The sequence below is a fragment of the Carya illinoinensis genome, chromosome 8 (assembly GCF_018687715.1).
Source record: "Carya illinoinensis cultivar Pawnee chromosome 8, C.illinoinensisPawnee_v1, whole genome shotgun sequence".
Classification (NCBI taxonomy): Eukaryota; Viridiplantae; Streptophyta; class Magnoliopsida; order Fagales; family Juglandaceae; genus Carya; species Carya illinoinensis.
In genome coordinates this window covers 3137123-3149156 of record NC_056759.1, presented here as the reverse complement: position 1 = coordinate 3149156, position 12034 = coordinate 3137123, and the positions used below count along the sequence as shown (strand labels likewise).

General features: G+C 36.2%; 1 protein-coding gene across 5 annotated transcripts in view; it reads left to right on the top strand.

Moving 5' to 3' along the window:
* Positions 1-12034, top strand: part of LOC122318809 (calcium-transporting ATPase 10, plasma membrane-type-like) — a 38249-nt gene that overhangs the window by 20967 nt on the left and 5248 nt on the right. For 4 of the 5 annotated variants that reach the window (XM_043136448.1, XM_043136452.1, XM_043136449.1 and 1 more), the window contains 16 exons: positions 1814-1883; positions 3237-3307; positions 5681-5764; positions 5853-5930; positions 6011-6082; positions 6668-6751; positions 6828-6910; positions 7019-7127; positions 7217-7272; positions 7724-7766; positions 7895-7978; positions 8372-8509; positions 8600-8665; positions 8992-9090; positions 10864-10974; positions 11275-11445. In XM_043136448.1, the coding sequence (XP_042992382.1) occupies positions 1814-1883; positions 3237-3307; positions 5681-5764; positions 5853-5930; positions 6011-6082; positions 6668-6751; positions 6828-6910; positions 7019-7127; positions 7217-7272; positions 7724-7766; positions 7895-7978; positions 8372-8509; positions 8600-8665; positions 8992-9090; positions 10864-10974; positions 11275-11445 (1419 nt within the window). The remainder of the gene's footprint in view (positions 1-1813; positions 1884-3236; positions 3308-5680; positions 5765-5852; positions 5931-6010; positions 6083-6667; positions 6752-6827; positions 6911-7018; positions 7128-7216; positions 7273-7723; positions 7767-7894; positions 7979-8371; positions 8510-8599; positions 8666-8991; positions 9091-10863; positions 10975-11274; positions 11446-12034) is intronic. The other variant, XM_043136453.1, reaches the window with a different exon arrangement.

The following is a 12034-nucleotide window of genomic DNA, read 5'->3' as shown; positions in this document are numbered from 1 at the left end:
TCTTTTTGCTTGAGCTACATTGTTTTTTCTCTCTATGTTTGATTGGCAATGCACAATGGTTTCTGATCCTACAACTTTCTAGATTTCATGGAGTCTTCTTCTTTTCTTATCCCCCAAGTTAGGTAGGGGCACTTTGGATAATATTCTCTTACATAAAAAGTTATATGATAAAAGCAGCGTGTTTGCTATGAATTTGTCAACTAAGTAAACAATAGAAATCCTTGTGCTATGTATGTATAATGTGGCTAAGACATTAAATTTCGACATTGTCCTTCACCATGCATCTGAGCTTGGAGCTTTTGAAGGTTTTAGATCATAATTATGCATGGCATAGAGAGTTGTAAACCATAGAAATAAACAGCAATGTTTTTTTCTCTGTTTGTGTGTGCCTCTGATGACCAAATAGAGTTTCTCGCCAGAACTCATTTCTTATCTCCAAGGAATCAACAAAACAGGGCATTGGTTATCTGTGGTAGACTTTCATTGAAGCTAAGAATTTTTAGTCGTTTGTTGGAGAAGGGGTTTTGGTGTCATGTATATTGTAAAGAAGGAAAGGACTTGTTTGAGTTGTAACACTGGGAAAAGTAATTGAAGCATGGCTGGTGCTCAGCTTCAAATGGAGACCTGTTGTGAATATTTGAAAAAAATCTTAGGTGGGTAACTTTCGATACATAGCCCTGTGTTGGAGGTACACAACATTAGTGGAGTAGGTGGTCACAAGGGCTCATTATCATCTTGGGAAAAGATGGACATGGGTGGCTATGGTTCACACTCAAGCTTTGAAGGGTCTTGGATTTTTTTAGGCTTGTTTTGGTGATGGGGTGGCTAATGTTCACACTCAAACTTTGAAGCCTGGAGGATGATTCCTTTGTGCCAATTGCTGTGCATTTAACAGAAATGTAATTTTAGAAACCTTTGAGGATGGTGAGAGACGGTGTTGGAGTTGATAGCCATTATGCTCAAATATCGTCATGGTTGGATGGTTGCTGACAAATTTCTCAAATTTATTTTTTGATGAGTAACATTGCTCATTTCTAGTTTTTTAGCTTTTATGTGCTTTTTTTCTTCTTTATTCATAAAAATATGGGTTTTTGTTCCTCTTCATCTTTAGTTAGTAGGGTGTGTCTCGTATACTTTCTCTGTGCACAGGTTTGTGTCCCTCTGGCCTCTGCCATTAAACAGATTGACGTATTTACAAAAAAAGAACTTTTTAAACTGAGTTCAGCAAGTAATGCAGAAGCCACTGAAGATGTGAGTGTATAGTTTTAGATTTAGGTTGCAATCTTCTTCTGTCACAAGAGTCATGAAAAGTCAATATAAATTCATACAAAAATTTGTATATGTAGATATGAATAGGTGCACATGTACATTTACATTTATTGAAATTTTTGAGAGATCAAGAGAGAGATGGTTCCTAAGTTTTAGGTGGGATGTCATTGTGCATGAGATTTTGTTTCGACCATGAGAGGTGTGGAAGCAGAAAAGTATTGCTGAAAGCTATCCTGGCTGTCTGCTGTTATTCTATATTTCCCCCTGTACACATGGGTTCGGCCCCTTTGCTATTTTTAGCATGTGTGGTTCTAGGAAAGTATGAATAGATCAAGGTTCATTTTTACAGCTCCTCAATGGTTCTCTGTTGTGCTTTTGATCGCTGTTTGTTTGTGAGATGCACTTTAGTTTTATTTTCTTGGAGATTTGCTTTTATTTTCACTTATAGTCTTGTGTACTTAGACTGGATTTCTCTTATCAAATATCTGAGACATGTATTTTTAGTCATTTCAAGAATACATTGTTTTTCATTTTTCTGTTATAGGGTATTAAGGAAGGGTGGTATGATGGTGGGAGTATTGCTTTTGCAGTTATTCTTGTCATCGTTGTTACAGGTATGGAACTGAATTTTTCATTAAAAGTACTCATTTTCTTGAAGTTTTGTTCCATTATCAGTAGATAACTATTGCATGTTGGATTGATGCACCTGTATTTTACTTTGAACTCTAAGGTTGCTCAAATGTAGTGGGTTTTTATTTATTGTTTATTGTTTTTAGACACTTCCTTCTTTTGGACATTTTCTTGGGGTAGACATGTGAACAAGTGGACTTGGAAGTGTAGTAATTATCTTTGGATTCGTGGGTTCAAGATAAAATTACAGCTGTGAAAAGAACTACCCCCATGTCATGCATGGAGCTTTATTCTTTATATTTTCTTTTTAAATGTGTTGGCCAAAATACTGGTCGATATTTAAGAAGTAGTTGTTGAAAATTTTAGTTACCTGCTCGTGGATAATTTAAGAGCTTTGTTTTTTATGGCAGTTTATAAAATTTCCTGTGTGCATGCTTGCTCCATTTATAATTTCTGGATTAACAACTTAGTCCGAATGTCTTGTCCCTATAGATTTAGTTTTTCAATTTAGTCTGTTTTACTCTTATGTTTTATGCATCTGAAATTCTATGTGAATCTTGGGCATGTACGGTAACTGTATTTTGGACTTGGTTTCTATTGTATTTTTAATCAGTTAGTGGCATTAAGTGAAGCCAATTGTCCAACCCTAGGGGTTGGCTCAAGTGGTAAAGGCCTAGGTCTTGGTGGTATGCTGTCTCTGGCTCTAAGGTTCGAATACTCTTCAGTGCAAACAATTTTTAGGGGCCATTGGATTGGGGGAACTTCCCCTTGAATTTTCCGAGGTGTACTTGTGGGAAACTTTTTGTCAAGTGCCTGTGCGCTTCCAATATTAGTTGAGACTTTGTTCTCGGACACTTGGTGCCAATAAAAAAAAAAAAAAAAAAAAAGTATAGCCGATTGTCCTCAGATATGCAGGAAAATCTTGTCAGAAAAAGTCAGAAGAAAAAAGACCCATAGGGGTGCAATAACACTAACTATCTTTCTGCACAGGGGGATGCCCCCTTCCCCTCCCTGTCACAAGGGATCATCCCTCTCCTGTGCTGGGGTGACGCTGAGGATCATTCTCTCTGTGCCATCTTTGCCTGGAGTGAGTGGTGGAGGGCTGGATGTCCCCTGCAAACCACATTTTTAATTGTTGGGATTGGTTTGGAAAGTTGTTCTAAACAAATTTTATAATCCTTGCTGACAAAAGTCCTTTGTAGAGATTGGTTACCCAACATTACCTTTAATTGTCAACCTTCTTGTTATATATCATTACTTTATTCTCTACAACGTGGACACTCACTTCTTAGTATTTTAGTTTTTGGCCCTTTATTTATAAATGATTTCTTCCACAGCTGTAAGTGATTACAAACAATCTCTTCAGTTCCAAAATTTAAATGAGGAGAAGCGAAATATCCATATGGAGGTATATATATTTTTTTTGGCTTCATGTCTCTGCTTTTCTATTTTCATTTATATTTTTCTTTAAATTTTTTTTTAACAAGTAAGAAGTAATTTTATTGGAAACGAATGTATAGGCGAAAACCCATGTACACAAGAAGGATACAAAAGGAAGCACCTAAATACATTCTAAGAAACAGAAAACTACAACAGAAAATCATGAGCAGATGCTTCGTTAATCACTTAAATAGAAAACCAAAGCAATAAAGAGTGCACAAAAAAGTTCCGGATTTGCTCCAAAGTACGCTCCTTATCATTAAAACACCATTAATTCCTTTCCATCCAAAATGCACCACATAAGGCAAAAGGCACCATCTTCCAAGATGAATCCATGATGCCCATTCCAACACGCAAGAAGATCAACCACTCTCAAAGGCATCACCCAAGCCAACCCGTTCCTACAAAAAATGCCATCCCACAAAGCCCTTGCCACTTCACAATGCAAAAGTAAATGATCCACAGTTTCCCCGTGTTACTTAGACATGAAACACCAATCCATAATCCAACGTCAAAATTTTCTCAAGAGAGTCGGTCCATATGAAAAAAGCAACTTTGGAAGACACGTGAGACCTCCAAATACACTTCCAAGGAAAAGGACTATTCTGCAAAGTAAACAGCTTATAATACGATTGAACAGTGAACTGTTTACACCCCTTGAACTTCCACAAAATCCTATCCCCATCATTACCACCAAGCCTCAAAAAGTATAAAAGGCTGAAGAAACCTGAAACTTCATCAAATTCCCAATCCTGAACAGCTCTAGTGAAGCAAACATCCCACTGAATGGAGCCATTAGAATGAACAAGCAGATCAGATACATAAGCATACCGATCAGAAGCCAAACGAAAAATAGCCAGAAACACTCAATAGAGGGCTTGATCACCACACCAAATGTCAAACAAAAAACGGATCCTAGATCCCTCTCCAACAGCATAACTAACATGGCTAGCAAAACTCTCCCAACCCTTTCTAATGAACTTCCAAAGACCCACACCGTAAGCCCTCTGTATTTCATTAGAACACCAATCCCCTGAAGCACTTCCATATTTCTGATCAATAACCCCTCTCCAAAGTGATTCCCTTTCCAATTGAAATCTCCATAACCACTTCCCCAATAAACCCTTATTAAAGATCCTCAAATTACAAATCCCAAACCTTCGACCGAAATAGGAGAACAAACCTTATTTCAACTAATAAGATAGAATTTAGTTTCCTCTTTCATTCGACCCCACAGGAATGCACAAAATAACTTCTCGATCCGGTTGGCCACCCCTGCAGGCAATGGAAACAATGATAGAAAGTAAGTGGGGAGATTGGAAAGGCTACTCTTAACTAAAGTAGTTTTGCCCCCTTTAGATAAATATAACTGCTTTCAACCTGCCAACCTTTTCTACTTTCTCAACAACACCATCCCATATAGCATTAGCCTTAAAAGGCGCCTCCAACAGAAGGCCTAAATATTGCAAAGGTAAAGAAGCAACTTTACAACCCAACAAACTTGTTAAACTACTGATGTTGCACACCACACCCACTGGAACTATCTTTGACTTCCCAAGATTTACCTTAAGACCCGTGACAACTTCAAAACAAAATAACACAACCTTTAAGGCTTGTATCTGACCACGATCCGCATCATAGAAAATAAGAGTGTCATTTGCAAAAGGATGAGAGGTTGATAGTCCCATTATTAGCATTACCAACCGAGAAGCCTAAAAGATCCGACCCAACGCCTCCATGATAATGACAAAAAGGAAAGGGGACAAAGGATCCCCATTTCAAACCACGAGAGCTATGGAAAAAACTAGCGGGGTTACCATTAACTAACACAGAAAACAGGGCAGTAGAAACACAATGCCTAATCCACCACCTTTCACCAAAACCGCATCTTCCATGCCTATAGAGAAGGAAATCCCAATTCACGTGATCATATGCTTTTTTCATATCAAGCTTACAATGAACACCCGGCACACCCTCCCTCATATGACTATGTATACATTCATTAGCAATAAGTACCGAATCAAGGATTTCTCTCCCCCGAACAAAGGCATTTCGGAGCTTAGAGATAATTTGCTTCATCACATTGTTTATACGATTAGCAAGTTCCTTCAAAATTATCTTGTAAACCCCACTCACAAGACCAATAGGACAAAAATCCTTTTAACTCTGAAGCCTCTCGTTTCTTAGGAATTAGAGCAATGAAAGTAGCATTTAGTGATTTTTCAAACTTTTTACAGGAAAATAACTCTTGAAAACCATGCATCACGTCTTCTTTCACAGTAAAAACCCGTATTTAGTGATTTTTCTTTTAGGATTTATATTTGAAGGTTCAACTTTATAGGTTATTAGAGGTGGCAGAAGAATTGAGATATCGATATATGACATTGTCGTTGGTGATGTGGTGCCTCTCAACATTGGTGATCAGGTACGTGTCTCTTTTGTTCTTCAAGGTTTATATTACAATTGTGCTTTAGAGTTTTAGTTGAGTTGACTTGGTCAAAATCTTTCCGTAGGTCCCTGCTGATGGAGTATTAATTTCTGGTCATTCTCTCGCAGTTGATGAATCAAGTATGACTGGAGAGAGCAAGATTGTGAGCATTCGAACCCATCTTACAGATTCAATTTGTACTTTATTATTTCTTTCTTCTTTTAAGATTGATTTTTTATGCAGGTTCACAAGGATTCTAAGGATCCTTTTCTAATGTCTGGCTGCAAAATTGCAGATGGTAGTGGCACCATGTTGGTAAAATAACATTTTCTTAGCTCTTTTATTTTCTTTGCCTATTACTTGTATTATCTTCTACTTGTGGTTTTAATCTTTATAAACAATATTTAAAATCACGAGAAGCTTCTTTTGCTATGTTATGTTAGATAACCTAATATCTATTAGTACCATTATCTATTAGTACTACAAAAAAGATAGTTTACTATGGAACATTGATGCAATCCACAGACTAAAAATTTTCTGGGAAAATGCAGAGTTGTTTTTATTACTATTTATTTTCTACATGCATTTTTCCGGAAAGCATACATATCCATCATGCTCACACATGGATGGACCTCTTTTTATATCTCTATATTTTTATGTATGATTTTTTTTTTTACATCCTTAAAAAACCACTTCCCTGTTATTTTAAAGTCAAATATCTATTTTTTTAAACAGTAAACAAAATTTTATTGAGAATAGGAATAGGCAAGAACTCAAGTACATAGGACTTAAATATTTGTGGTTTTATACTTGTATTTGAAACCCTTTTCAGCTTGTCATTCTCCTATCTTCTACCAACTTGCTCTGTTGCCTTCTCATATTAAATCCTCCTTTTCTTAGGTAACTAGTGTTGGGATCAATACTGAATGGGGAATGCTGATGGCTAGTATTTCAGAAGACACTGGTGAAGAGACACCATTACAGGTCTTCTATTTATCATCATTTTTCGTGGAATGTCATCCCTTGCATGCTTTGTTTACTTGTGAAGGAATTTTTATAGGTACGCCTAAATGGGGTTGCGACTTTCATTGGTATGGTTGGACTTTCAGTGGCTGTCTCTGTCTTGGTTGTCCTTTTGGTCAGGTAACTCAAATATTGGGACTGATCTCTCTCTCTCTCTCTCTCTCTCTCTCTCTCTCTCTCTCTCATACTGATATATTGCGGATGACCTCGTATATTTAAATTATTCAGATATTTTACTGGCCATACCAAAGACACAAATGGAAATAAACAGTTTCAAGCTGGCAAAACAAAACTTGGGGATGCAATAGATGGTGCCATCAAAATTGTTACTGTTGCAGTATGTTTTTTTTCCCTTTTTTCTTTTGATAAGTATATTTTATTATTGTGTAGAGAAATTTATTGATCTACGACATTTTCAAATGTTAGGTCACCATCGTGGTAGTTGCAGTGCCTGAAGGGCTTCCATTAGCTGTTACCCTAACGTAAGTTTGCCTTGCCTTGTAGATTAATTCGTTGATAGGGTTCTTGATGTTTTTCATTTATGTGTCACCTGATTCATTTGGGATTTGTGCTCATATTTTAGGGGCAACATGTTTTCCTTGATTGTTGTTATTTTTGTTAGGTTTTTCTTCAAGCCAATCCTGCTCCTTTTTTTTTTTAAATTTTTTTTTTTTTTTTTTTATATCTATTTAATTTCCCTTAGTCCTTGTAATTCCTTACTTAAGATATATAACAGATTGGTAATTGCCAACATCACCATTTTCTTCTTGGCTCATGCTGCTGAGATAGTCTGTATACTTTCCCATCAACTAGCAGCAGTGTGCTCAGAAATTATTAATCTGCATATATTAAAATATATTTTTTCATTGTTTATTTTTCTATTTCCCTATATTTAGTGGCTGACTGATTTTTTTTTTTGTGACTATGATACAGCCTTGCCTACTCTATGAGAAAAATGATGGCAGATAAAGCCTTGGTATGTAATGACAATTTTACTTTGTGCTTACACTAGATCTTAAACCGAGGTCCTGACACTTGCGCGCGTGCACACACGTTGGGTGGTTGTAAAATATATATATTTTCATAACAGTAGTCATGTTGCAGGTACGAAGGCTTTCTGCATGTGAGACGATGGGCTCTGCCACGACTATTTGCAGTGATAAGACTGGAACCTTAACTTTGAATAAGGTGAATTATTAAGCAGTTCCTTGATTTAGTCTTTGCTGTTCAGAAGTGCCTTTTGGCTGTAGGTTTTGGTTGATGATTAATTATAGATTTTTGAGAGTGCACTTCCTCTTGTGGGATTACAATGAGTTGAAATATCAAAATGAACATGTCCAGGTCTTATATACTTCGAGACATTAAGCATCTTAGACATTTCTTAAATACTTCTATTCAAATCCAAAAAAGAAAGTGTGATAATTTTCTGTTGGGTTGGTGTGGTGGTAGGAAACTACTAGGATTTCCAGCCAGAAGTTTGGGACAAAAGTTTGCCTTGTTTTTTTTTTTTCCCTTATACCCTCTAAGGGGAGAGGTTTTTTTTTTTTTTCCCTTTTTAATTGGGAGATTTTCTTTTATTAGATGGCAGTGGTTGAGGCTTATGTTGGAGAGAAAAAAGTTGATTCTCCGGAGAACAAGTCAGAGTTATCTCCCTTGGTATCCTCTTTACTTATTGAAGGCATTGCACAGAACACAAATGGCAGTGTGTATGTGCCTGAGGTATTTTCTTTTTCTTAGTGAATAATTCCGCTAAAGTTAAAATAGTAAAGCAGTCCACAGAATTGTAATGCTCTCGCTGGTCCCCTGCAGGGTGATGGAGATGTGGAGGTTTCTGGATCACCAACAGAAAAGGCCATTCTTTCTTGGGGACTCAAGGTTAATATCTTCATACCATTTTCACTTTGAAGTAAATTTATTTTTGAAGACTAATAAAAGTGACGGGTGTGTCACTTGATGACTGCATACGATTGTTTCAGTTTCTCTCATTTTCCATATTTCATGGAATCATGTTCTCTTTTTCCACATGGTTGGGTGTTTCCTATTTTATACTTCCTATGTATTTGGGAATTATGTTCTCTTCATCCACATGGTTGGGTGTTTCCTATTTTATACTTCCTGTGTATTAGGGAGTGCCCCTCTACGCTTTGAATAAGATTGCCTTACTGATAAAAAATTAAATTGACTGGTGTCATTCTTGACAGTTGGGGATGAGTTTTGAGGCCATCAGATCTGAATCTTCAGTTATTCAAGTCTTCCCCTTCAACTCGGAGAAAAAACGTGGTGGTGTTGCACTAAAACTGGTAATGTGATGCATTTGTGTATGGCCATGATAGGATTATTATAATGTACTTAATGGTTGGAAAGACTAATATTTTTGTTGGGCTATTATTTTTTTAAGGAAAATTCTTTTTATCATCCTCACACTTCACACACCACACTTATTTTAATTTTTTTTTCACTTTTTATATAATAAATATGTAATGTGTAGATGATAAATAGAATAATTTAATTAGTTTAATAAGAATAAAATGAAATAAAAAATAAAAAAAATAAAAAATATTATTTTAATATATAAAGTGTGTGGTGTGGGATGATGTGTAACATTTCCCTTTTTTTAAAGAAAAGAGTAGTTTTCAGTGATTACCTCGAGAAGTTGAGGTTATGTTGTGTTGAGAAAATCATGACAGCAACTGAATCAAATATAACTCATATGTCTTCTATTTTCAGATCTCATTATTGTTAGAACTACACAAAACATGCACTGCATGTATTACTGTGTGGGTGATGGCGTATGGTAGTTATTGGAGAATATACAGATGCAGGCTCCAATCAATTGGCAAGTGGGAGAAAGAATCCCATGAATTGAATATAGTTGGTCTTACATCATGATCTTGGATTGTTGATTAGGCGTTAATTACAAAAGGAACGAATAGAAGATTAATTTGAACACACATCTTGGGAAGTTAATGTTTGTTTGGTCATACAACTATGTGCACGTGTGCACGTGTGCTTGTATCTGTTTGCAGGTAGGGGAATGGCAACAGAACAAGAGTTCCTTTGCATTCTTTCTGTTTTTCTATAACTCACTTATAGACCAGTGTCATTCTCTTGGGCATCATACATTTATTATTGATATCAAGAGATATAAACTCAGATACGGTGGATAAATATGGAATCCTGACTCTCTTAGTTTTTAGAGAAGGTCAAATCTTATATTAATATTAATAATGCGAGGTTCCCACTTTCAGAAAAAGTACTAGGTCTTGGTGGGAGGGCATAGAAAACAATGAAAAGATTGTTGATGAGAGCTGTCCTAGAGAATAGGAATACGCTTCACTAACTATACTTGAATCGTTTAGTTTGGTCATCATACACCTGTAGGATTAAGTTTGTTTCTTGTTGACTAATTTCAGACTTCAAGTAGCTCCTTTGTCTTACACATAGGCGATGCTCTTGTATATGTCCCGTATACTTGGGCTCTTGCCTACTCTTATAATCAATAAGATTTTGTTTACCGATAAAAAAGAATTGTTGACTGGCACTTGACTAGATGACAAATATCCTTGAAATTTCTTCTCACGCACCTCCAAAACAAAATTTGGATATCAGTAAATGAAAGCAGTGTCATTAGAGAAACTTATCCAAAAATGAAAAAAGAAATTGCATTGTCATTAGTGAAAGTAATACGACTCAATAATACTGAATGTGCTTGATGCATGCGTTATATTATCAAAACCTAGGAGATTATAATCAACAATCGAGTTATGAAGTAGTGTCAATAGAGGAGTCTTGAAAGCTTTACTAATACTGGATAAGAAATGTATCATGGATTTCAGAAGTCTCTGTCGTCATACATCTTGAGGTTCTGCTTCATGAATGGATTTCTTCAATTGAACCTGCAAAATTACGTACTTAGTCCAAAACAAAGTTGTGTCAGGGAATCCATTTATCATTCAGTAAAAGGTCTACATATACTGTGTTTTGGATCTAGGAAATGTTGTTACATGTGATTCGTTGTCATTTCCTTCAGTGTATTTACTTGTATAAAAAAAAAAAATTTCTGATATTTGCAGCCTGATGGCCAAGTTCATATTCACTGGAAAGGGGCTGCTGAAATAGTTTTAGCATCATGCACACGGTTTATTGATGCAACTGATCAGTTGGTAGCAATGGATGAAGACAAGGTTTGAGAGCTAATTGCTTTTCAAGTACAATTTCTATTGTAGTACTTAACTGGGTTATCTCTGTCATTTTGCTTTATTTCTTTTTCCCTTTTCCCTTTTTCCTTTTTCAGCCAGGGTATCATTTGGAAGGGTTGTAATGTCTAATCTTAAAAGAAATATTGTTAAGAACTTTACCTAAGAGAACAATTTGCTTTACTTAGCTTATAAAGTATATAAAATCTGTGTGAGCTGGTAATATAGGTATTTTGCATGTTGCGGCTATAACTTTGTTGTTTTAGTGATATTCAATTTGGTTTGTAGGTGAAATTTTTTAAGAAAGCTATTGAAATTATGGCTGTTAGTAGCTTGCGTTGTGTTGCCATTGCATATCGATCCTGTGAGTCGGAAGAGGTTCCATCTGATGAAGAGCAACTAGCTCATTGGTCATTACCTGAGAATGATCTTGTATTGCTGGCTATTGTAGGTATCAAGGTAAAAATTTTCGTGGAAACTAAATTTAGAAATTCATTGCTGGAGCTGTATTGTCTATTTTTGGTGGCAGCTGCTAGATTGTGACATAATTTCTATAATTGTCTTGGTTACATTTTTTTTCTAAAATTTATGCCTGTGTTTCTGTTCATCTTTAAATTTTGGTTTTAAATTGTGGCTATGTATATGGCCGAGATCAGCCCCTGTTTTGCCTGCCCATTGGGTGGATGCGGGTGAATAGATAGGGGCTGGGCTGGGGTGAAACTAGACCCCCACTTTTAGCGGGGACAGGGTATCAGGTGCGGTGATAGTTTGTCTGTATAGTGCTGGTATCACCCTAGGTGTATATGGAGGAAAGAATAAAAGTTGACATTATTGGCATGTATGGGGATTGTATTGGAGATACGTACTTGCCATAGTGCTGTAATGCCCTCTTGCATGTTTTGCACTCTGCTTCGGGAGACCTGTTAAAAATATCTTCCATAAACTTCTTATCTGAAGTTATTTCAACTCTTTCCCAAATGTAATACATATCAATATTTGGATGCATTGCTTCATTGTAGTGCTCTTAATCACAAAGTTCATCAGCGAT